The sequence below is a fragment of the Cavia porcellus genome, unplaced genomic scaffold, assembly GCF_034190915.1.
Source record: "Cavia porcellus strain 051 isolate PalLab524CR breed Dunkin Hartley unplaced genomic scaffold, mCavPor4.1 scaffold_5, whole genome shotgun sequence".
Lineage (NCBI taxonomy): Eukaryota > Metazoa > Chordata > Mammalia > Rodentia > Caviidae > Cavia > Cavia porcellus.
This window is the reverse complement of record NW_026947488.1, coordinates 6,453,626-6,474,858: the sequence shown is the minus strand read 5'-3', so window position 1 is coordinate 6,474,858 and position 21,233 is coordinate 6,453,626. Positions and strand designations below refer to the sequence as shown.

The 21,233-nt window shown below is 59.9% G+C and overlaps 1 protein-coding gene across 4 annotated transcripts; it reads right to left on the bottom strand.

The window, feature by feature from the left end:
• Nucleotides 1-6,844: 6,844 nt before the first annotated feature.
• Zbp1 (Z-DNA binding protein 1) lies at nt 6,845-16,837 on the bottom strand. 4 transcript variants are annotated; one of them, XM_003462038.3, is made up of 8 exons: nt 16,564-16,818; nt 14,132-14,356; nt 13,510-13,575; nt 12,989-13,162; nt 11,827-11,973; nt 10,546-10,722; nt 8,730-8,972; nt 6,845-7,445 (listed from the first exon to the last, which is right to left on the bottom strand). In XM_003462038.3, exons 1-8 carry the CDS (start codon nt 16,595-16,597, stop codon nt 7,303-7,305), a joined length of 1,209 nt encoding a protein of 402 aa, XP_003462086.2. In that variant the 5' UTR covers nt 16,598-16,818; the 3' UTR covers nt 6,845-7,302. The 4 variants fall into 4 exon arrangements, with proteins under 4 accessions (XP_003462086.2, XP_063104190.1, XP_063104189.1 ...); XM_063248120.1 differs by lacking the exon at nt 6,845-7,445 and adding an exon at nt 14,796-14,991 and having other exon boundaries at nt 8,817-9,650; nt 16,564-16,835; XM_063248119.1 differs by lacking the exon at nt 6,845-7,445 and having other exon boundaries at nt 8,817-9,650; nt 16,564-16,835.
• Between the last annotated feature and the right edge of the window lie 4,396 nt (nt 16,838-21,233).

Here is a 21,233-nt window from a genome sequence, read left to right as displayed (position 1 = left end):
TAGGTGTAATCCGTCCTAGCAGACTGGGCAGAGGGAGTGAGACCACAGAGGACTGTGGGAGGGACAGGTCTTGCAGGGTCCTGACTGACAGATGGGCCATCCAGAGTTCCAGACCCTGCTGGCATGTCACCCACGGAAGTTACACTGAGTCCCTGCTGGGGTGCCCTAGCCCGAGGGGCAGCAGAGGACCCAGAGGATGCTGTCCTGCATAGCTGTGGGTGTCACAGGAGAAAGGGGGAAACAGGATAATGTGTCCAGCGGCAGAGAGCAGTTGGGAGTGGGAGGGGCTTTCTGGAGCACGAGCTGAGACCTGATGGCAAGCCACAGGGAGGGAGGATGAGGGAGGATGAAGCACGTGCAAAGGCCCTGGGGTGGAGGGAGGCTGAGGGAGCAGGAGGGCATCCTGGTGCTGGCCCTGCTTCAGTCCTGGGCCGTGGGCTGACCTCACGCCAGCAGAAGAAAATGATGTCTGGGACTTTGTGGGCAACGAGGTGCCATCTCGCAGAAGGGTATAGGGAGACAGACAGACAGGCAGCCAGCGACATGGGTTCCAGGGCTGAAGGGCAGATTCAAGGTTAGGGAGAGGAGGACACGACAGGGCGGGCCTCATGGGTATTGGGTCTTGGACAACAGATGGACCCCTGGACCCAGCAGAGACCGGTCACCTCGTGGCCACCCAGCTAGGTGAGGAGGCGCCTGTACAGAGCGGTCTCCCACACGATGCTGACTCGGGGTGGGGGTCCACAGCGCGGGGTCACCTGGGCCCAGCCACTCGTCCCCTGCCCCTCTGCTGACCGCCAAGCCTGGGCTCAATGTGCAAAGCAAGGTTAGGGCGCCACCTGGTGGTCAGAGTCTCTGCGGCGTCTCATCCGTCCAGGCTGGGGTCTCCAAGTCGAGGGGCCAGAAGGCTCCGTGGACGCTGCCGTTTTCACCTGCAGGGTGGCGCGGAAGCCCAGACACAGGGCAAAGAAGACCACCGGCGGGAATTTCGCACCCGGAGCCGGCCCTCCTTCTCCGAGGCCCCGTTTCCTTGTAGACTGCTCCCCACGCCGCCGCCACTTTGCAATTAGCAATAATCACACCTGCGGGGAGGCGCACCCTGCCGGGCTGGCTCCTACACACCCCTAGGCCCGGATCTGTGACAGAGAAGACGTGGGGAGGGTTGCACCCCTTAGGGGTAAGGTGTGTGGTCCAGGGTCCTCCGTTCCTGTTTCTGCTCCCCTGGAGGAGGCTGGGAAGACAGAGCCCTCCGCAGCCGGCTGGGAAGGGCTTTCTGGTTTTTGTTTTGTTTTTTGACAAGTCTAAGTTTGGGGTCAAAGATTGTGGTGCTGGGGATTAAGCCAGAAGTCTCCCCCGTGCCTTGAGGGGGCGCTTGCTAGCTGCTGCAAGGCCCCTGGAGGACCACCACTGGCTGGTCCTTGTCACCAGCAGAAGGGACCAGGATACCTCCTCCGGGGTCCTGCAGGGACTGACTGATGGGGCACCGTCCAGTGAGCCCGTGAACTGCTGTGAGGCCACAGCTGTTGGGGAACTGGGGGGTCCCACTCCGTCCACTGCTGGGAGCCCTCTATCTCACTGAAGCCCTTGCTTTGCAGATGGGCAAACTGAGGCTCAGGAAGACGGAACTATGGTTGCATACCTGGTAGCTGCTGAGGCCATCCACGGAGGGCTTTTGTTTGGAGGGGGCGGGCTCCCTGTGTCAGTGGCCTCCGGGTTGTAAGGAGGAGGCAACCTTGGTGGTGTGGCCGTGATGCTGCCTTCCCCCGAGCTGAGCTGTCATTCATTCAGGGCCCATTGCCCCTCCGAGGAGCACGCAGCTGCCCTCAGGTCTGCACTGGGGTTGGGGTGGGGGCTTCTGCGCCCACCCTTAGATTCAATGTCAGACTAATGAGGGTGTGGGGGGGGGGTGAGCTGGCGTCAGGCAAGAGTCTGGAAGGGCAAGAAAGGGACTGAGATGGGGACACCGGGTGGGGGGACAGATGTCCCCATAGCACTGACAGGGCTGAACCAATGAGCAGGCCTTGTGCAGAGAGACCTCCTGAATACCTAGGGGACCTGGGGACCTGCCTAAGGCCACTCATTGGAAGATAGGGCTGAGCTCAGAGCCCAGGAGACCCCAAGCTTGTTCTCTGTGGCGCTGTGTAGACCTGGGGGTGTCCCCTTGTGTGGGGAGTGGGTGTGGGCATCTGGGGTGCAGAGAGTGAGCCATCATCCCCACCCCCCACACCACCCGGTCTGGAGGTGTCTCCCAAACCCACCATGCACACCCCTGTGTTTATTCCTTGTTGGCCGCAGAGGTTGTCTGTGCTCTCCTGCACCAAGTTCAGTCCCCAACAGGCCAGTGTTGGCTGTGTGGCCTCTGTGCTCCCCAACGGGGTGAGAATCCTTTTCTCCTGGGATGGCGGAAGTGTTGGACTAAGTGCCCACGGGAGCCTGGTGAGGGACAGGGGTGCAGGGGTGCAGGGGTGCAGGGGTTAAGGGGTGCAGGGGTATGGGCACAAGACTGCAGGGGAGCCTGAGGTCTGCAGTTGGTCTTTAGGGAAAACGAGCGGCCTTTGCAGGGTGCTGGGTTTGTCCAGTTTGCACAACTTTGGGGCGCTGGCATCAGCTGGAAGGGGACCCCAGAAGGGCAGTGCAGGCACTCAGGTGGGCTTCGTGGGCCCCCGAGCGCTGTGCTGCAGCCCAGAGCCAGGGTCCCCGTGGGATCTGGTCAATGGTGAGAAGGGGTGGCAGGATCCTGGGTCAGACCCCTGAGGTGGACTGCTCTGCACGGCGAGCGGTGGCCAGCGGGCAGCGGCCAGCAGATGGCGCGCGGACCAAGGCTATGAAGCTCCGGCGCCCCGGCAGCGGCACGCGGCTGCCGCGCAGAGCGGCCACGGGGTGGCGCAGGGCCCGCTGCACCCCGCGCGGGGCTCTCGGGGTCACCGCCGAGGCTGGATCCCTCGGAGCCGCTTCAGGGTGCCCTCCCGGGGTCCGCGGGACCTCTGGGGTACTGGGGAGGCCTACAGCGAGACCCCTGCGCAGGCTGCACCCAGAAACTGCGGCCAGTCGGGGGCCCGGGATGTTCCCCGTGCGAGATCACGGGAAACTGAGGTCAGAGGTGACAGGCTTTGCGGTTACCCGCAGGTCTCGCTCGCCACCTGGGGGGCCCCCCTCCTCTGCACTGCGTGGGCATGTGCAGAGAGCCGGTTCTTTGCAGATGAGGCAGCCGGGGCGTCCAGACACCTGGCAGGTGGAGCCGGAGGGACGTCCGCCCACCCCGCCCTGGGGATCCCTGCAACCATCCCGGGGAGCTGTGGGCCTGGGGCTTCACATGGAGAAACAGAGGGAAGTGATTAGTCCTGGGCTTGAGATTGTGGGGGCTCAGCGCCATGGCCAGGGGCTAAGGACGGAGGGGATAGCTCTGAATGGACTGGGGGGCCTTGGGGAGCCACACAGGCGAGGAGGGGTGCAGACCCAGCTGCAGACTCGGAAGGGAGTGCCTTTCCTAGACCCAGCCCTATAGCGGCTCAGGAGGGGCCCCAGTCTAGCAGGTCCCCAAACACGGGTTGGGCCCAAAACCCGCCACAGCCAACGGCCCACTGGAGATGGTGAAGCCTGAGATCGTTCAGAGCTGCTTTTGGTTGTGTTTGTTTGTTTGTTTTGAACTTTTAAGCCACACCGACCACCACTAGTTTGCAAGAGCCAGAGGGAGAGAGCAGAGGGCGGGAGACAGACAAGCAACAGGCAGCCAGAAAGAAAAAAACCAAAATCAAAACAAAAACACCAAACAACTGAAAAGAAACATAACAATTTTAATTCAAAAGTGCCAGGAGGACTGCAGGGCTTTTGTTGTGGTTGTTGCTCTTTTGTTTTCTTGGGTTTTCTTTTTGGAGACAGGGACTCTCGGTGTAGTTCAAGCTGGTCTTGACCTCAGCCATGTAGCCCAGGCTGGCCTTGGAGCCAGCTGATGACGGACTAAAACCCCTACAACCCTGCGCTAAATAAACCTCTCCCCCCTCAGCTTGCAGCTGTGGGTATTTTGTCTCAGCATAAGAAAGTAACTCAGACAGTCTCTCAGAGAGAAGAACAGAAACTCTGGAAATCAGGTTTAACGCCCGGGGTGCAGCCATGGGGGAATCCAGGATCCCCGGGTGCATAAGCAGGTCAGTCCCCTTTCAGTTAAGCTGGGGCGGACTCAGCTTTTGTCACACGAAGCCAAGATGTTCCTGTGTTATCTCCGGACCCTTTTCCTGCTCTAAGTCTCCAGTCTCACCTGGCTGATGGAACCGCAGGCGAGGAGCTCTGCAGGGGCTGCCCTGGATGGGGCCAGGGTGGCCAGGATGAGACCCCCAGCTTGCCCATTCCCCATCTCCGGGGACTGCACGTTCAGTCTGTGGGCAGTGTCCAGAGAGGGGAGGGCAGGGAGCAGGGAGCCAGTGGGAGCACAGGGCTGGGGACAGGCACTCAACCGTTCCCTGCTGTTAATGGTGACTGGTTGGTTTCCTTCCCAGAGAGACATCAGCCTTCACCCCTAGCCCATTGATCACCAGAGCTGCTTGGGCAGCAAGCTCGTGACAGATTAATGACTCAGAGAGAGACATCTCACCAGGGAGTCAGGGCGCTGGTTTGGGCTGGGGTGGGAGCTGCGTGTGCTTCCCGGTGGACCTGGCGGGCCCTGGATCCTGAGTAAACCTAGAAGCAGAACTGGCTTAGGGCTTGGGGCGGAAAGAGGACCACTCAGGAGCAGCGAGCTAAGCCACTCACAAGCCTGGGTACTTGGGCCTCCATGGTTGCAAACTGGGCCTCCCTCAAGGACCCGATCTGGAAGCCGCAGTGTGCCACACTGGCCAAGGTGACTTTGTCCTGGTAGGGCCAAGCAATTCCAGCCCAGGCGACAGGATCCTCGTCTCTCTTCAGGACCCCCGCTGCCTGGCCCGCAGCCCAGACATGCTCGGTTCTCCCAGGACAACCGAGTGGACTGGGCAGAGTTAGGCACTGGGTGCTGTGCAAAGGGCCAGACCTCCCTCTGTTAGCTACACCGTCAGTGCTGCGGTCCTCTGACTCAGTCCTCTCATCCTGACCTTGCTGCCTGGCCAGGCTCAGGCCCTGCCCGGAGCACAGCCCCATCGTCCACCACCCCCCTCCACCTGGGCTGAGCTTTTCTGCTCCCAGGAAGCTGCGGGCATTGCCAGGTCACATCTAGCCTTCTGTTCCGCACTCTCACACACCCATGATTACCCCTGCTGAGGTCCCAGCACTCAGTGTGTGGCCCCCTGTTAGGCCCAGGACAGGCTTTGGCCTCCAGGAAGTGGTCAGTGTGGTCCTCTGTGCAGGCCCGAGGGCCCTGGAAGTGAAAGAGAAATAATAGGACCTGAGCCCAGCAGGTTCCCCAGGCGAGGCCGGGAGAGCACAGGAGCTCCCAGCACCTCTTTGCTGTCACTGTGGAGAGTCACCTCTTCCACACCACCTGGTCATGTGATTGGTGGGAGGGAAATCATGTGACACCCGGTGACCAATCCCAGCCCTCCATTGCTCTAGCTGGTGATCAGCTGGAGGGACACGTGACCAAAGCTGTCCAACATGGCTTCCACTGTAGGAAAGACCTCCTTCCAGTGGACAGCTAAGCTGTGGTGGAGTGGCCTGGCGGGATGGGCTATTTTTGCAACACAGAGGAGAGCAGAGCCGAGGAATGGAGGAAGGCAGGGTTCTCAGACACTGCCTGAGCTCGGGATCCGGGCATTTTGGAAGGAGGTAATGCCTGGTTCATCTTTGCTAAGAGCCCTGTGTGCTGAAGGGAGTCTGAGCATTCTGCCATCCACAGCCATGCAGTGCCCAGTCCTAGCCTCTCCCCGCTGAGTCCAGCCTGGAGCCGCCCATGAAATCCCCTCCCCTCAGGGGCAGGCTCCAGGCACCAGGCTCTGATTTCTTGCCATGAGCCAGGTCTCAGCTGAGCCCTGCAAGCTGGGTGTTAGGGATCTAAGGACAGAGTGGGAGAGGAGAGAGACCAGGGGCCCTGGGAAGCCAGAGTCCACGCGGGCCTGGCTGCAGCACTGAGGGGACCCCACTGGCTCTTCTAATGGACAGGCACAAGGACAGCTCTTGCTTTGTAACTGCCTGGAACCGGGAGCCCAAAGCAGGTCTCAGGATTCTCCTGGAAGGAACAAGCAAGTTCTGGGTCCTGGCCGAGATGCAGGAGTCTACTCTGGAGACAGGAAAGGGCTCCGGGCCTGTCCCCACCGAGCTAAACATTAGTCCAGGGGAGAGGGCTCCTGGTGTCAGCACTTTGGGGTCCTGTGGAGAGCAGCAGTGTGGGGGAGAAGCCCACCCTGAGGGGTTCGGGTTTGCACTGGGAGGCTCGAGGGCAGAGCATCTGTGTGTGTGCAAGGCGGGAACACAGCCCTTGTTCCGCAGTGGCCTGCCAGGCTGACCCCGTGTTCCTGTCTTCCATCTTCCCATCTGAAGTGTCCTTCTCAAGTGTCCCTGCCCTGTCCCCAGCCTGCCTCTTGGCTCATGAAATGACTCGGTATCCATAGCACTTCTGAGGGAATCCAGCCTCCTTCAGAGGGCCAGGTCTGCCACAGCCTTCCCCGAATGTTGGCCAGGGGAAGCGACCAGGCCCGTGACCTCCACAGGGCGAGGGTGGGAGTGGGCGTAGGGATGGGGTGGGGTGTGTGTGTGTGGAGGGTGGAGGAATTTGCTTCCTGGAAATTCAGCTGTGAACTCCTGAGATCCAGGCAGAGGAGAGGAGATTCTAGAAAGTCAGGTGGATAAACGGGCTTGCAGAAGTCAGGTCTTGAGGGAGAGCAAAGCTGATCATTGTCCTGCTTCTTGAGGCTGCTATGACAAAACCCGTTAGGCTGGGCAATTTATGAGAGCAGAAATTTATTTCTCACAGTTTAGGGACTGGAAAGGCCAAGATGAGGGCACCCGAGGGTTCAGTGTCTGGTGGGGCTGTTGCGGCTTCCAAGATGGCACCTTGTTGCTGTCCCCACAAGAGACTGGGCCACTTGGGCCTTCTCCTCTGGCCGTGCCTGAGGGCGCAGCCCTCGGGGCCCCATCACCTCCCATGAGTGCTGTGTGGCAGGGGCACAGCAGACAGCCGTGACAGAGGGTGACCCCTGCCGCCTGCCAGCAGACTCAGACTGAGGCCCTCCCTGCGCCAGGCCCAGCCCTAAAGCCCACTCACTGGCCGAGTGTGGGCAGTAACAGCTGTGGTCTGTGGGGTGCAGGAAGCACCACTCTTCCTCTTGGGGTCCAGTCTGAGGATGGCACTGAATGCCCCTCACCCTCACCCTCTCCCCTCCCATGGGCTCTGTCTGCTCAGAGTCGGGGTTCTGTTTCCGCCACTCCAAGGCTTCCCAGGGTCAGGGTCTTCAGCTCGGATGTGGGCAGTGGGGAGTCGGGAGGAGCCTGGACAACTTCTGGAGGGGAATGGCTCCTGGATCCTGCGGCTTCGGGAGCACCTGGGGGACAGAAGAGGCCAGCACCAGACGTGTGAGCTGCTTGCCTTGAAAAACTGGATTCTTAGGTTCCTGGGGGCTGAGGCCGCTGTGCCCAGGCTAGGTGCTTCCTCGGGGTCACGGAGTGCCGAGAGCCCCTGCTCCACGGCGCCTGCCCTTTCTTGCCTGGCCATCGTGGCAGCTGCCTGCTCTGCTCCCCAGCTGTCTTCAGTGAGATTTTCAGGTTGCACGCGGTACACTTCGCCCACTTCAGCCCTCTAGGCCTCCCAGCTCGCTTCAAACAGGGTGCAGCTTTCCATCCGGGAATCCCGGCTCCAGAAGGCGAGGCTTGGGCCCAGGCCCGCCCCTCAGACCCACTCCTCCTGAGCCCCGGGCTCCGTGACTCCCAGCTGTCACCTGCCCTCAGCTCCCTGCAGTGCTGTCCCGGGTCTCGCTCCCAGTCAGCCCTCCCGGAGCCTCCCCAGCCGCCTGGCCGCAGTGCCCCTCGCCCACCATGGTCCCCGTCCACCCCACCCACATGTCACAGGATCCCTGCCTTAGCCATAGTATATGTGCCCATCCCCAACCCCCCAAGCTGTGTCCCGGATACAAGGCACTCTAAGTGTCCTAGGGCAGTGTTGGAAGAGGAGGCCTGGCCCTCCTCCTTGTGCTGGGGCCACGAGGGACACAGCCTTAGGGCTGGGAGGACCCAGGCCTGCAGCCCTGGCTGGAGGACACCGGCTTGTCCACCAGACTTGGGCCAATCTGGTTTTTTAGCCCCTGGGCCAGCTATGGCTCTTTTTTCCAATCCTGGACGTCTGGGAACTGGACCCCTTTCTATCTTGCTGCACACTGAGTGTGGGCATCTCTGCCCAGCCTGTCCAGTGCTGGGTCCTTCTGTGTCCTCCCTGCCTTGGAGGCGGCTCCGGCATCCACCCTGCCGGGGCAAGTGCTGGCTGCTTCTCCCCTCTGGCCCTGCGGCACGGGCCGCACACCCCTGCCATCCCCACACCTGACAAGCTCAGTCCGGGTCCTGTGCTGTTCCCTCTGCCTCCAGGCCTGCCCTCCCACCCAGCTGCAACTGGCCTGCCTGTCCCGCTGCCCACGGCCCCACGCTGTCTTCTCCTGTGAACCTGGAGACCCCGGCTCTGCAGCCAGCTGAGGGCTCCTGACTCAGGCGGGGCCTCCGCTGGAAGGATGTGTCCCTGATGCACTCAGAGGACCTTGCTATTGGCTTCTTCTGCCTCCTGGGCCCTGGCATGCAAGAGGGAGGGAGCGGGCTGGGGACACGGCGGGCCCTGGTCTTACCTGTGTCCTCCGGCTGCTGTGCAGGCTCCGGCTCCCCGCCGCCCTCAGCTCTGGACTCCGCAGCCCTGCTGCGGGAAGCCAGGCCTGCGCTGACGGTCATCTTGTTCCTGTTGCCGATGGCGGCATCCTCAAGATGGCAGGATTTGATGCGAATTCTCTGGACCCTGTGCCCCTCAGGGTGAGAGCCCGGCTCCGGCACTTGGGCTTCAAAGCAGGCATCTGCACCAGCAGCAGTAGCCGAGACTGCGGGTCAGAGAAAGGCTGGTGAGTGCTCCCTAAAAGCTCCTGTATCCTGTGGATGCCCGGCATCTTCCTCGCCGTGGGGACCCCGTGCGTGCTCCGGCAGGGGTCAGCATTAGGTGTGAGCAGCTACAGTCCCACCCTGGGTGACTCTGCCGAGTCCTCTGCAGCCTCCTCAGCCCCCTGGAGCTGACGACCGCTGGATGCAGGCCTCCCGGCCACCCTGGGTCCCTCCCGGTTCAGTCCACACAGTTCCCCCCGTGCTGTAGCACACATGCTGGGGAAGCCCTCCAGGTGCATGCGTCAGTCTCTTCGTGGTTCCTGCCTCAAGCAGAATCTGCCGAGCTGGGCTCCAAAGTGGCCAGCAGTGGGGATGGCTAATGCTGAAAGTGTCCAGCAGCCACACAGTGATAGGGTCGTGGAGAATCACCGACAGTGGCTGCCTCTCGCGGCTGAAGAGTCCCTGAGACCTGTGGGCAGTGCTGGCTCTGAGCGGCAGGAAGGCTGCTAGCACCCAGGAGCCGGGGCTGACGGCGTTGGATGGTGGGTGGGTGGCTGGGCTGATGCCCGGGCGGTTGGCACTGAAAGGGCTGCACTGTGCCCGTGTGTGATGCCGTCCATGTGCATGCGGGACCCTCAGCCGGGAGGGCATGCCTTGGAAGCCCGCGCTGGGATCCCCCTCTAGAGGATTACAAACACACCCAGGGTCAGCAGGCTGGAGAACCGGCCCATGCTTGATTTCCACCTCGCATGCAGTTAAAACTCTGTGCTGCCCAGTGACTCTGGGAAGAATGAGCCTCTGGACAGTAGCCCAGGAATCTGGACCACAGCCTGGCCATGGCTGACTTTCCCCTGTGTCCACACTGGCTCCGTGGACAGCTCGGCAAGGCCACCCTGCCTCCGTACCTTGGGAGGAGCCCTTTGTCCATCAGCGATGCTGGATCCCTCTTCCTGCCCAGGCCCAGCACAACGGGCCTGGCCCTTGGTGCCTTCCTTGTGGACACACGGACTTCCTGAAGTCCTCCTGGTCCCTGCCATCAGCTCCCCCTGTCTCACCCACATTTCTAGAACTTGAATAAGCTGTCCACACTCATCCTGGCCTCCTCCCGTTCTCAGACTCCCGCTCCCAGACTAGTTCACTGCTGACCCCTTGGGGCTGCACCCCGCCCGGCTGGCCTTTCCCCTCTCTGGAGCTGCTTTCCTGGGCCCATGTCCTGCTTCTTGGCCCATCTCTGGGCTCCCAATGTCCTGGAAGACTCAGCCGGTCACCGCGATGCCAGTGCTAATTGGGCCCTCGGTGCCCAGGCTGCCTCCTGCCTCCTTCCTCCGTAGACACTGTGCCAGGCCCCACACTGCTCCTCTGGCCTGCTTCTGTGGTCCAGCCTAGGCTTCTCTGAGGAACACATGCCCATTTTCTAGACCAGGAGACAGCTTCCCCACGGGGAGCACCGTGGTGTGGGGGCTAAAGGGGAGTTTCCCATCATGCCTCTCTCTGAAAGTTTGGCTCCAGTTCCCTCCAGGAGGGAGCCAAGGTGGTGACAGGGACCGGTCAGCCCAGGAGGAAGCCCCGGTCTACCTGGCGGGCCTCTGGAGGGGCTGCAGGCGGGGCCTCCGGACGGGACTCCGAGCAGCTCCATCTTGTTGCCGTGCCCCACCTGCACCCTCCGGAGCATGGAGCGCTCCATGTGGATGTTCTGGGGTCCCCAGGAGTCCTCCGGCACCACTGGCGGGGGGCGGCGAGGCGACACGGCACCTGGAAGGGACACAGTGGCAGGCTGAGGGTAACTCTAGTTGCTCTGGCCTGGAGAGCAGTTGACACGGGGGGCAGCTAGAAGTGGGGACCCCCAGGGTCTCCCGAGCATGGCTAGGGTACAGTGTGTGTGTGGGGGGGAGGCGGCTGCAGACCTGGACACGGGCTCACGCATCTGCTCCAGGTGGCCATGAACATTCTGAGCCCATCAGGCAGACGCCTGTCCCCATGCTAACTGGGCCTTGATGCTTCTCGGCAGGCCCAGGGTCCCCGACCAACAGTTTTGTTTTTCCGGCGTTTATACTGAGGGTGACTCCTGGCCTCTTAATATAAGAGAACCCTAATGATTACATTTTTCTTTTTTACTCTTTTGTCTTTTTCGTTTTTATCGGTACCAGGGATCGAACTCACGACTGCCTGCCTGCAAGGCAGGCGCTTATGCCGCTGAGCTAAATCCCCAGCCCCATGATTACATTTTAAAAACATCTTTGTGCCTGAAAACAGTAGCCCAGTTAGCAGCATTAAGTAAATAACCAGGCGGGGCCATGCCAGAATTGGAGAGGTAACACCCAGTTCCTAGTATCACAGCTGGGGCCACTGAGGCTAGGGTGGGGAAGGGCTCTCCCCAAGTCACAGGAGCATTGCACTTTGAGGCCGAGGCTGTCACACCGAGGTGACAGTGCTGCTCGGTGTCCAGGTGACAGAGGCAGCCTGGCGTCCTCAGGCCGCTGTATGTGGCATGGAGTAGATGACAGTCTCCTGTGCCATCTAACCTAAGATGCCATGGACCACAAGATGCCTCCCAGCTTCCTCTCACAATCCAGGGGAGGGGCAGAGGAGTGTGTTCAGGACAGACAAAATGTCCCAGCAACCCACTGCTGAGCGAGAGTGAATTGAATTATTTTTTAATGGCAAAATATTAGATGCCACTGAAAATGAGTCAAACATACTGGAGTGATCGGACATCAGGAGAGGTTCGATCCAGGCTCCCTCGTTCTTGGGAAGGCCATAAAGGAAGCTGCCCTGTCTCCTTGGAGGATCAAATCCCCCTGTCCCCTAACCTTGCCTACACGGAGCAAGCCCTTGGAGGTCTCTCAGACATCTCACCGTTCTTCTCCTGTTTCACTATGACATTCCCATGTCCAATCTGTGTGGCTTCTGAGTTCGCAATAGAGACTTGGCTCTGATATATCATGTTGATTGGATTCTGCTGGTAAACCACGGTGGCTGACAGATTTCTTCTTCCGGAATCTTCTGCAAAATAAAAGCTCACTCTATCCCTTTGGGCCCCTGTGGGTGGTCAGGGTTCCATTCCGGGGGACATGTTGGGATCCTGACCCCCAGACACCCAACCTAGGGCAGTCAGGAGCTCCAAGATGGGATCCAGGAGCCAGCCTGGGGGCAGAGCCTGCCACCTTCTTCCTGATTGTCTGACACACACCACGGGCAGCTCTGTGGTCACCTGACTGTGTCCACCCCCAGCATGGCCAGCATGAGGCGTCCCTGGGGAATTAATCGCAAGAGCCTGTCTGTCTCCTGTTCTCTGTCACTGTCCCTACGAGGTGACCACAGCCCTGACCGCCGGACCGCAGGCTCCCTGGCCCTCGAGTGATGGCCAGAGGTGGTGGGCCGTGGTCACTGAATATTTTACATCACAGCCACCTTCCCGGGCCTTGGGCTGTCCTGTCTTGGGTCTCCCATCTATCAAAAAATAAATAAATAAAAATAAAATAAATGACATTTTGTGCTTTGCTTCTATGAAGACAAAATCTAATCCAGAATGGACTTAGATACTGATTGTTATTTAAAATATTCATTTCTTCTGACTTTAAAAGAAATTGAGATAGAAACATTCTTGTGATCCCTGGAAATATCTTGAGTCATAGCACTCTGGGCCCCGCCTGGCCTTCTTCCTGGGCAACTTTGAAATCTTGGACGAAGTACTCACAGCAAACCACTACCAAATCAGATGGACCCCCCGCACCCCAGGGCCAATGGAGTCTGGACCCCCGCCCCAGGGCTGATGGAGTCTGGAGGACCCTGAGAGTCCCTGCCTTCTCATCTACTCCTTTGGTCCAGGGCAGCCTCCCTGCTGATCTAGTCAGCACCCCTCCCACCTGGAACTCTCCTGGTGGAGAGTCCCTAAGGCTTCCAGAAGCTTCCAGAAGTTTCCAGAAGGTCTGTGAGGGGGCAGGCCAAGAGCTCCCAGAGGATCCAGCACTGGCTGTTGAGGGCTCCTCTCCACAGCTGGCCCTCTCCCGGCACCTACCTGCTCCACAGACCTTCCACTCTTTGGTCTTCTCATCACAGCTCAGAAGGCGTTTACTGCTCATCTTGTACAAGTCTGGGTTCACGTCCTTCGCCGTCACCAGGCCCAGGGCCTTGGCGATGTGCAGGGCCCTGGAGGGCCCGTTGGCCTCCAGAAACCTGTAGATCCTTTGCTCTGGAGGCAGGGTGGCTCGCTGGGTGAGGAGGCCCCGAGCTGGGTACACCCCACCGCTCCCTGGCTCTGCAGCCCAGGACAGTGACCCAGTCCCTGGCTCCTGAGTCCCACCTGGGGGACAGTGTAGCTGCCCTGCTGCAGCCCTGACTCGCCCAGGGAGCAGGACCCTGGAAAGCGCAGGACACAGCCCGCGCACACGAAGGCACACATCAGTGTCAGCTCTTGAGCAGAGAAACGATTTTCCGCCCTTTGGACGCCTCGGCTTCCCACTGAGCCCTCTGTGGGCTTGGCCCTGAGCTCCTGCTCCTCCCAAGAGGGCTGGGGACAGAGGAAATGGTGGTGCTTACGGAGGCCGCTGAGCTGGGGGCCGGGACCCTCGGAGGTGGCAGCTGAGTCTTGCTGGTGCTTCTGGGCTGAGGAAGACAGAGGGGTCGGGGTTGGGGACAGGAAATTCACCTGGCCAGCACCAGGCAAAGGTGGGGACCTCACAGGGACAGCATGGGGAGGAGCACTGCAGGAACACAGTCTGCCATCCCCTCCCGCTAGGGACTTCCTGTGACGTAACTTCTCTGAGAACCTCCTTATCCGTACAAAAAATGGAAGAGCACTATTCCCCATGTGAGGGTGCGGGGAGCCCCAAGGCGCTGTCTGATAAATGTCAGGACTTTCTCGTCTGAGAGTTGTAACACCAGAAAAGGAGCTCCTGCACCCCGAGGCGGTCTGTCCTGACCATTGTCATTACTGGGCTCCTCGTCGTCCCCTGTGACTGCCCTTGCTATGAGCTGGCACCGTCCTGGCCAATCCTCTCTGCATCCCTTACAAATCCCAGCCCTCTGTTAGCTCCATTGGCCAGAAAATCAAGGTACAACAAGGGGACACCTTGCTTCCCAGGTGGCAGATCCCAGGGCCCGAATCTGGGCATATCCATGGCCAGGATGACCCTTGGGGACCCCATCTCGTGTTGGTTACCGATGCTGGGCTGGGCTGGCTGTGCGGGAACCAGGGCACCAGGATCACCCCCGCCCAAGCTCCAGGTCGCAGGGGCCACGAGAGAGACTTTGGACTCCTTCAGCATCTGGTAGAGGACCCGGTTGAGCTGCTGCTTGGGCACCTGACATTCCCTCACGAGCAGCGGCGTGCGCATCGGGGAGCCGGCCTTCCTCAGGGCCTGCAGGATCTTCTGCTCCAGCTGGTCTGGGACAGGGCGGGCGGAGACAAGTACTGAGTGCGGGGCCCTACGGTCCAGTAGGCAGTGGTGGCTTCCTCTACAGAAAGGTCCCAAGCAGAAGATGCAGACAGAGACCTGGGAGGACACCCCTCAGTCCCAGTAGGGACACCAGCCTCTGTCCGCAGAGATAAGCACACAGGCCAGTCAGAACTGACCTTGGCTCTGGCCTTCACCTGTGTGCTACCCGGGCCGGTGGGAAGGCTTAGCCCTGGGAGGACCTCAGAGCAGGGAGCCAGAGAGGAGGGGCCCAGAGGGGCCCAACAGAGTGGAGCCGAGCCTGGGTTCCCTGCTGCCAGGCTCTCTGATGCCCTCAGCGTCCTTCTGAGGGGTCCCCTTCTGGGCCACATCCGCATGGACCATGTCACTGTTCATCCAAGCCAGAAACCTGGCATGGGTAACACACACCCTTGCCCTTGGAGCCGAGCTCCCATCCACCTGCCCGGTGTCCATCCCTGGTCTTGCTCAGATGCCGTCTCCTCTGGGAAGCTGTCCCCCAGCCGTACGGGGTGTGGCCTGTATGGGGGACCTCTGAAGACTGACCACGAGGGACTCCTGCTGCTGGCCTGGCTCTCTCATCTTCGGGCTGTGCACACTGCAGGAGCTTGGAGGAGGCATGTGAACGAGGATGTGAGTGAATGGGGGGGGGCTGGCCTCTGCGTGGACAGGTGATGTCCACTTGACCTGGGCACCAGCTTCCCTGTCTGGGTGTGAGGAGCCCCAGGCAGGACCTAGCATGGTCCAAGAGAAATTTCCACATGGTCACTTCTGCCCTTGGATCGCCTCATATTAAAGGGGAATTTTTTAAAAGCCAGCTGCTTTGGCAGCAGACAGAGTGCAGACCCAGCACAGGCAGGTGGCACCTGGGGACCGCAGCTGGGCAGAGCCGTGTCATGGCAGCCTCTGCCCCCAACCCTCAGGGCAGTGCACGGCAGGGTGCACCTCGGGGCTTCCTGGGCCCTGTCCAAGGCCGTGACCCCTCCTGTGCCTCTGAGTCTTCTCTAACTGGGGGTTCGGCTGGCGTTGATTCTGTTCTGCAGCCGTGGCTCTCGGGGGGAGGTAATAAGTTTGCAATACCCCTGCCGGCTGGACATTCCCGTCTATGCTGGGCCAGGTGACAGCGCCCGCCTGGTCACCCGCCTGGTCCACCCAGCAGCCAGAGCCCCACCTGCACACCCTGCCCCTGGCTTCTCCTTGCCTTGCAGAGAGTGTGGCTTTGTGGAAAGCCTGTCCCACACTGGGCCTCCTCCCTCTCTCCTCTCCTTCACTGACCACAGAGGGCAGGTACAAGCAGAGATGGGCAGGAGGGCAAGCCCAAGGGCCCCTGGGCCTGGTGCAGGTGACAAGCAGGGAATAACAGTCACCTGGGGAGCGAGGCAAGAAAACCTAGTAAGGTGGAGAGACCAGATAAGGTGGGCCTGGGCCCACCGGCCACCCCTAAGATGAACAGGACTGGTCCCCAGCCTGTGCTCCTTGGCCACACCCCGAAGCCACTCCTTCCCGGGCATAGTCTGTTCCTCCTTTGTGGTCTCTGGTGGGCTGGTTTCCTTGGGTTGAGTCCCAGCTCTGCCAGCTACCAGCTGTACTAAGTCCTGTGCCTCAGTTTACCTATCTGTGAAATGGAGGTAACAGTGATGACTTCCATGAGGATTAAAAGAGCTAACGACAAACAGCAGAGCAAAAGCAGCAAAATACAGAACTGGACACATCCGAGCACTTAACGGCCCCTCCAGAGGGAGCCATTGATTGCTTAGATCCAGGCTGGGCCTCCCATCCTTGTGACTTCCAGAGTGAAAGGCTCACAGAGGAAAGGAAATGATTAGGGTGACAGACAGGTCCGCTTAGGGCTTATCAAGGAACAACCTGCATTCTCACAATGACTGTGCAGCCCCCAGCTCAACGCTCACCAGCTGTGACGCCCTGAGTCATTTCAGCCACCAGGCCTCAGTTATGTCATCTATGAAATGGGTACACCAGTGCCCTGGCTGCTGAGAACTACTATCTCACATACACCACATGCCCGGAGTGCAGTCAGCCTTCCAAACGAGGCACCTCTGCTCCTGAGTGTTGCTGTTTGGTAGGAAGTGACTGTTGTTTTCCAAAGAAAGTGCTGGGAAAGAAATAGCCCCTGACCCGGGAAACCGCCTCCATGCTTCTGAAGGCAAATGTTCCTTACCTCCTGCGCTGGGGTCCGCAGGGGCCTCAGCCATGCCGACAGTGGTGGCAAGGAGCCCAGTGGCCCTGGGGTGCAGCTGGTCTCTGCACTGCAGCCTTGGGCAGGTGGCCTGGGACAAGGCTGACTGAGCCTTGCACCTCTAGCACCTCAGAACCACAAGGGAAGGCGTCCCCGCTCAGCCGGGCCGGTATCAGCTGCTTACAGTGCGGAAAGAGTCCCAGCCGCCTGCCTCCATCCGCTCCAAGGAAAAAGAAAATGAAACTTGTGTGCAGGTTTTCGAGAAACAGAAATGAAAGCAGAACTGATGAGCAGGGTGGCTTTGGAGGCCCAGCGTGGCGTCAGCTGGGAGGAGCTGCCCTGGCTTATCTGGCTTCCAGCATGGTTTGCTGCCCGCCTGGACCCCCACGAAGGCTGAGACCAAGGGCAGGGCAGGGAGCACCTGCCACCGCACTGGGCGCATCAGGAGGACGCTGTGCTCCAATGAGCACCTCACCACGTGCTCCTCAGCCGCACACTCCCTCCTCCAGCCCATCTCCTTTCTCAGGGGGGAAACTGAGGCTCAGCTCCGTGAAGCCCTTTGTCTGCCCTGTAACATCGAAGTCCGGGGTAAATCCCCACAGCTGATGGCCTGTCCTCAGCTTCCTGGTAGAACGTGCTCTGGGATTTCACCGCGATTGGCCACCTGTAGGGGTGACTGGGTTCCCCTGAACCTCTGCTTCCTGGTCTGCCAGCAGGGGCAGGAGAAGAACCCACTTCACCCGCAGTGGTGGGGACAAAGCGGTTGATCTGGCTGGGCAGGGTGGCCAGCAAGTCAGGGCATAAGGCCATCGCCTTCACAAGGTCTCAAAGCGTCCAGGGGCCCCCGGAGGGTCAGAGTCATCGCTGTCTCCCTTGGGGCACAAGCAGAGACCGCAGCCCCCAGGACAGGACGGCCAGTGGCCAGCGCCTGGGCCTCGCAGGTCCCTGTGCTCTGTTGGAGGCGGGGATGCCGCTCAGAGGCTGGCCAGCAGGGGGCGCGCGCCACCAGCCGGCCCCGGCCAGCACCTCCGTGGCCACTGGCTCCACTGGGGAGGACCAGGACCGTGTCCCCGCCCGGAGCCACCCACTGCTGCCTGCTGGCTTCAGCCTGCCCTCTCCTAGGTGCTTTCTCCGTCCTCCACGCCCCTCTCCCGGAACAGGAGCATCCAGCTGGTTCTGTGGCTAAGGCCCCTGGTCAGTCCTTGGTGCTCATCCCACCCCAGGCCTCCTGGGGTGCCCTCTACACAGCCCCCCACCGCGGCTGGGACCCTCCTTAGCTGCACCCCAGCCACCCCAGATCCTGCCCCCCTCAGGCCCTGGCTTCTCCCCTGTCTGTGCCCACTTGGTGTGCAGGTCACAGAGCTGGCCCCAGTGGTGGCCAGAGGGGTCAGGGGACACACCTTGGCTTGCCCTGCATAGCCGGGTTGCTTCTACAAAGATCAGCTGTGTTGAGCAGGGGAGGCAAGGCCACCCATGGCCAATGCCCATCTGGAGGACGTCTGGTGGCTTCTCCTGTCACGGTGTCCCCTCCCCCCAAGGTCACTCTAGTTGATTCTAGGAGCCAACGGCAGAAACCGCAGTGACAGGGGCTGCCTGGCTCCCCAGAGTCGCCCTGGGAACAAGCCTCTCCCTGGCTCTCTCCCCAAGGCAGTTTGTGCCTGCGACCTGCTCCTCCCCTGCTGTGGCTGGACACCTCCTCAGCCTCGGTTTCTTCAGCCACAGAATGGACGAATCTGGGAGCCAAGGCATTGCTATTGGGGTGCGGTGTGAGCTCACACAGGCGTGGCTGCGCCCCAGACGGCTCACGGCAGGCCCTGGGCAAAAGCAGATGGAAGGGCAAGACGGAAAACCAAACCAAAACAAAACAGAACTGCATTTCACACACATCTGCGCTGGCGCCAGGACTCTGCGGCCGGGATCTCCCCACACTGAGCCGAGTCTCACCTGTACGGCAGGGTCACCCTGCGCTCTCCCTTTCAGTGTAAGAAGTTAACTTTGCCTATTAGGACTGTCATTAAGCTCGAACAGTCTCAGCCCACACGGGACAGATGTGTCTGTGGTTTCCAGTTAACAGCGTAGTCAGCAGCCAGATCTGCTGTGCGCCCAGGGGCCATTGTTGGCCTCCACCCTCCGTGTGCCTTCAATTCTAGAATGGCTGCTGCAGCTCCAGCCACTGCACCTGCATTTCTTGCAGCAGAAAGGAGTAAGGGCAGGGAGGGCAGGTGTCCCTCTGTGAAGAACACATCTTGCCAGTTGCCCATTAATGCCCACCAGCATCCCACTGCTCGGAGTTTATTCTCCTGCCCCTTACCTGCAAGGGAGGCTGGGAAAATGGTCAGTGTTCTGCACCACCAGGTGCCCAGCTAAACCTGGGCTCCCGCTCCTTCTAAATTGGGAGCAACAGCTATTGGCAGAGGCCTGGCTGTCAAGGGAGGGCACCTTGGTCCCCAGAAGTGCCCCTTCCCGGGGCCTCCGTAGCCAGTAGGGTCAATGCACTGCCTGACTGCAGGGGGCTCCAGGGCAGCATTGCACCGTTGGGTGCCCAGTGTCCATCCTGAAGGCCACAGAGGGAGGGAGGGAGGTGGGGAAGCCACAATCTCTGCCCTCGGCCTGGGAAGGACCTCGGGAGCCCAGAGCTTCAAGATGGTGCTGCAGCCCGTGGAGCCCAGGCCTCTTTCTGCTTTGGAAAGCTCGTTCCTTTTCGTGGTTTGTGTTTTTCTGGAAACTATTAGAACTCTCCGCCCAAAGCAGATGCTAATTACACGTTACCGATCTCAAATCTCCAGTTCTTCTCTCTCTCTGGTTTAAAAGAGAGATATTTTTACTGCACAATGTGTTGGCAAAACCCAACTCTCCTCTCTACCAGGAGCCTGGATTTTATTTTCAGAGTTTTCTCCTGTGAACGCGGCTCAGAGGGAGGAGGCAGAGAGGCCCTGAGCGTGGGCAGCGAGGAGGTGTCTCTGTCAGGGGACAGGGTCTGCAGCCCTGAGCGGCCGGAGAGGTGTGGTGATGGCCCTTGGTCTCCCGAGCTCTGCCCAGAGCCAGGAGCAGTGATCTAGCGGGCTGGCAGCTGCAAGACGGCCAGCTGCCCCTCACAGGCCAGGAGCTGGCCTGGCTCTGCCCTCTCCTGGTGGACAGGCCCTCTGTGTGCCCTGCTGTGTCCCCTGGAGTCTGACACATGAGGCTCTGCTCCTTGCACCGCCATTTCTTAGCTCTGTGCCTTGAGCAAGTCATGCTTTTGAGCCTCAGTTTCTCCTTTTGGGGGGGGCTGGGATAGCACTACCTGGAGGGGCCATTGTGAAGGTTAGAGGCGGTCACACTCTGGAAGACCTCACAGAGCACCGAGTACGTGCTCAGCAAGCCCACTGTGTGATCCCCTCCTGTCCCTCTCTGTGGTGACAAAACTGTCCTATCTGCCTTCTGGATGCTCACCGTAGTTCCTGAGCTTCTCTCTATCAGACCACAAGCTGGGCCTGACAGGGCAGAGGAAAGTCCCCACTGGAGGCACAAGGTGGCCCAGGCCCAGGAGTCCTTCTGGGAAGCACCATGCTGCTGGGATAGGTTTCCTGGCCGCTGGGAGGAGTTAGCAGGAGACACACAGGGCAAGGGCAGGTGGCTTGGTGGCTTGGTGTCCAGTGGAGGAGTCTGTCTGTACTCCCTCTCTGCCCTCCCCAGTTCTTTTTGGAACCCCCCAAACCATCCAAGCAGCCGCACTGAAACGAATTCACGTCTGACTTCTGGTTTTATAACTGAAAGATTTTTTAGAATTATTTTGCTTCCCAAATTATTTGCCTACAAGAAATTCATTTAATTACCATTGGCCACAGTCTCCCTGCCGAGCGTTATTCTTGGGAATCCTCGTGAAGGGAGAAGCTTTCACCTATAAATTCTCTTCAGATACACTTGAGGGGTAATAAATTTTTATGAATGGAACAGTTAACGAACTTGACATACTGTCAGGTTTTCCAGGCGTTTAATTAGACATTAATTGATTTTGATTTTGTGGGGGGCTTCGCTCCCCTTCCTGTTTTGGAGCTCAGCTGGCCTGAGAGGTTGTGGAAGTGTCACCGGGCCCCAGGTTTGGGGAGTAGAGAACCACACAGCAGAGCCGGGGACCTGGCCTCACGGAGTAGAAGGCCGAAGAAATGGGCTGGGGTGTTGGTTTGTGGGGTCTTCTTGTGTAAAGAGGGAGCCCCGCTGTTGGGATGTGGCTCTTACGTGTTGAAGGCTTGGTCTCCAGGGTACCTGTCCTGATGTGCGGGGCTCTGGTCTCCGCAGGGGCCGACGGGTGCACAGCTGAACGGGCTGCTGGGAAGCAGCTTGGGCGGAGGCGGCGGGTCACTGCAGGGAGCTGCCCCGTCCTGGGCCTCTTCCTTCTGCCTCCTGGCTGCCGTGAGGCCAGCAGCCCTCTCTCCAGAAGATCCTGCTGCTGGGCGTCCTGCCGCACCTCAGCCCAGAGCAGTGGCATCAGTGGTCATGGACTGATCCCCATGAAACCGTGAGCCAAAGCAAACCTTTCCTCTTTTGTTTGTCTCAGGCATTTTTGTCACAGTGATGGAACGCTGACCGACACACCTACTTAGAAATTCCTCCCTGCATGTTCCCTCAAAGACTTGGCAAATGGCAACAGCTTGTCCTTCCTTAGAAGCGTC

Excerpts from the sequence above, each read along its gene's own strand:
- Zbp1 (XM_063248119.1), bottom strand. The coding sequence starts at position 16,597 with ATGGCTGAGGCCCCTGCGGACCCCAGCGCAGGAG. Across the intron at positions 13,163-13,509 it reads CCCCCAGCTCAGCGGCCTCC|AGCAAAGGATCTACAGGTTT; the intron begins GTAAGCACCACC and ends CCCTGCCTCCAG. Across the intron at positions 10,723-11,826 it reads AGTGAAACAGGAGAAGAACG|GTGCCGTGTCGCCTCGCCGC; the intron begins GTGAGATGTCTG and ends TGTCCCTTCCAG.